The sequence below is a fragment of the Rhinopithecus bieti genome, unplaced genomic scaffold, assembly GCF_001698545.2.
Source record: "Rhinopithecus bieti isolate Rb0 unplaced genomic scaffold, ASM169854v2 scaffold_11944, whole genome shotgun sequence".
Lineage (NCBI taxonomy): Eukaryota > Metazoa > Chordata > Mammalia > Primates > Cercopithecidae > Rhinopithecus > Rhinopithecus bieti.
This window is the reverse complement of record NW_016807378.1, coordinates 977,097-978,588: the sequence shown is the minus strand read 5'-3', so window position 1 is coordinate 978,588 and position 1,492 is coordinate 977,097. Positions and strand designations below refer to the sequence as shown.

General features: G+C 46.9%; 1 protein-coding gene across 1 annotated transcript in view; it reads left to right on the top strand.

Annotated features, from left to right (window-relative positions):
- Positions 1-682: 682 nt before the first annotated feature.
- INSC (INSC spindle orientation adaptor protein) overlaps positions 683-1,492 on the top strand; it is a 135,071-nt gene continuing 134,261 nt past the window's right edge. The window contains exon 1 of the mRNA XM_017881613.1: positions 683-778. Coding sequence (XP_017737102.1) covers positions 683-778 — 96 coding nt within the window. The remainder of the gene's footprint in view (positions 779-1,492) is intronic.

Here is a 1,492-nt window from a genome sequence, read left to right as displayed (position 1 = left end):
GAAACAATACACGTAAGCTTCTTAGCACAGTTCCTGGTGCTCATGTGTTAGGCTATTATTATCAATGCCTTGGGTAATTTACTTAACCTCCCTGGGCCTCAGTTTCTTCATGTGTAAAATAGGGATAATACCAGAACCTAGTACTGTTCTAAGGTTTAGAGAAATTGATACCTATGAAGTTCTCATATATGCAATAAATGTTAATGAGTAGAATGTATATTATCTTTGCGTATGGATGTGTCTGGATGAGAATATCCGAGTTTGTAAATGTCTCTGAGCATGTCTTGCTGCTGGTGTGTGTATATACACATGTATATATGTGTTTAAGTGTGTTTATATGGCCAGACAGGCCCAGTCTTTCTGGTGGAGGCTGCTATTGGCCCAGGTCTGGACTCCCTGAGCCAGCTAGGGCCGGCGCCGGGGATGGAATTTCCATTAAGAATTAAGCAGGACAGCCCAGCATTGAGAAGTCAGGCAGGCAGAGGGGAGGGGGTCGAGGGGGAGGAAGCTTCAACTCTGAGCTCCCTTGGGCAGCCTCAGTACTGAACTGCCTTGGACAAGCTTTGCCTTGAGTCATAGGCCTTCTCAGGGCCATGGCCCAGAAGGATGGGCAAATGGGGAGAAGCTGTTTACAGGGGCCTCTATAAGGAGACTCGGAATCGCTGCAGCCAAGGCTGGAGCCATGAGGCGGCCCCCCAGCAATGGAGAGGCAGCCAGCGAAGGTCCAGGTGGCTGGGGTCTATGGGGAGTCCAGGAGTCCAGGAGGCTGTGCTGTGCCGTACGTATCTGGGAAGGTGGATGTGAGTGTGTGTGTGTGTGTGTGTGTGTGTGTGTATTGGGAAGTGGAGGGTGGGGGGATTTATGCCAAGTGCCTCCGGGGAACATCTAACAAACCAAGTCTGTTCCTCTCTTACCCTGAAACCCAGACACAGAGTTTGGGCCTGGAAAAAAAGACCTTTGAGGCTTTTTTGCTAACATCGATCTGTTTATGATCTAAGCCTCATTCTATTTCTAGCGTATAATAAAATATCTTAGTTTTCCAGGTGCTTTACATCCTTGACCTCACTTTATACTTTCAACAACCTCAGGAGCTGGGCAGAGATTATTATGTTCCCCAATGTACATATGGGAAAACCGACATTCAGAGAGGTTAAGTGATTTGTCCAAGGATTCATCACTAGAAAGTGGTAGAGGCAGGATGCAAAACCAGGTTTCTCTGAGGAAGAAATGGAGACCTTCCTTCCTTCCTTCCTTCCTTCCTTCCTTCCTTCCTTCCTTCCTTCTTCCCTTCTTCCCTTCCTCCCTCCCTCCCTCTTTCTTTCTTCCTTCCTTCTTCATTTCCTTTCCTCTCCTCTCCTTCACTCTCTTCCTCTCTCCCTTCCTCCCTCCCTCTTCTCTTTTCCCTCCCTCCCCTCTTTCTCTCTCTTTCTTTCTTTTTCTTTCTTTCTTTCTTTCTTTCTTTCTTTCTTTCTTTCTTTCTTTCTTTCTTTCT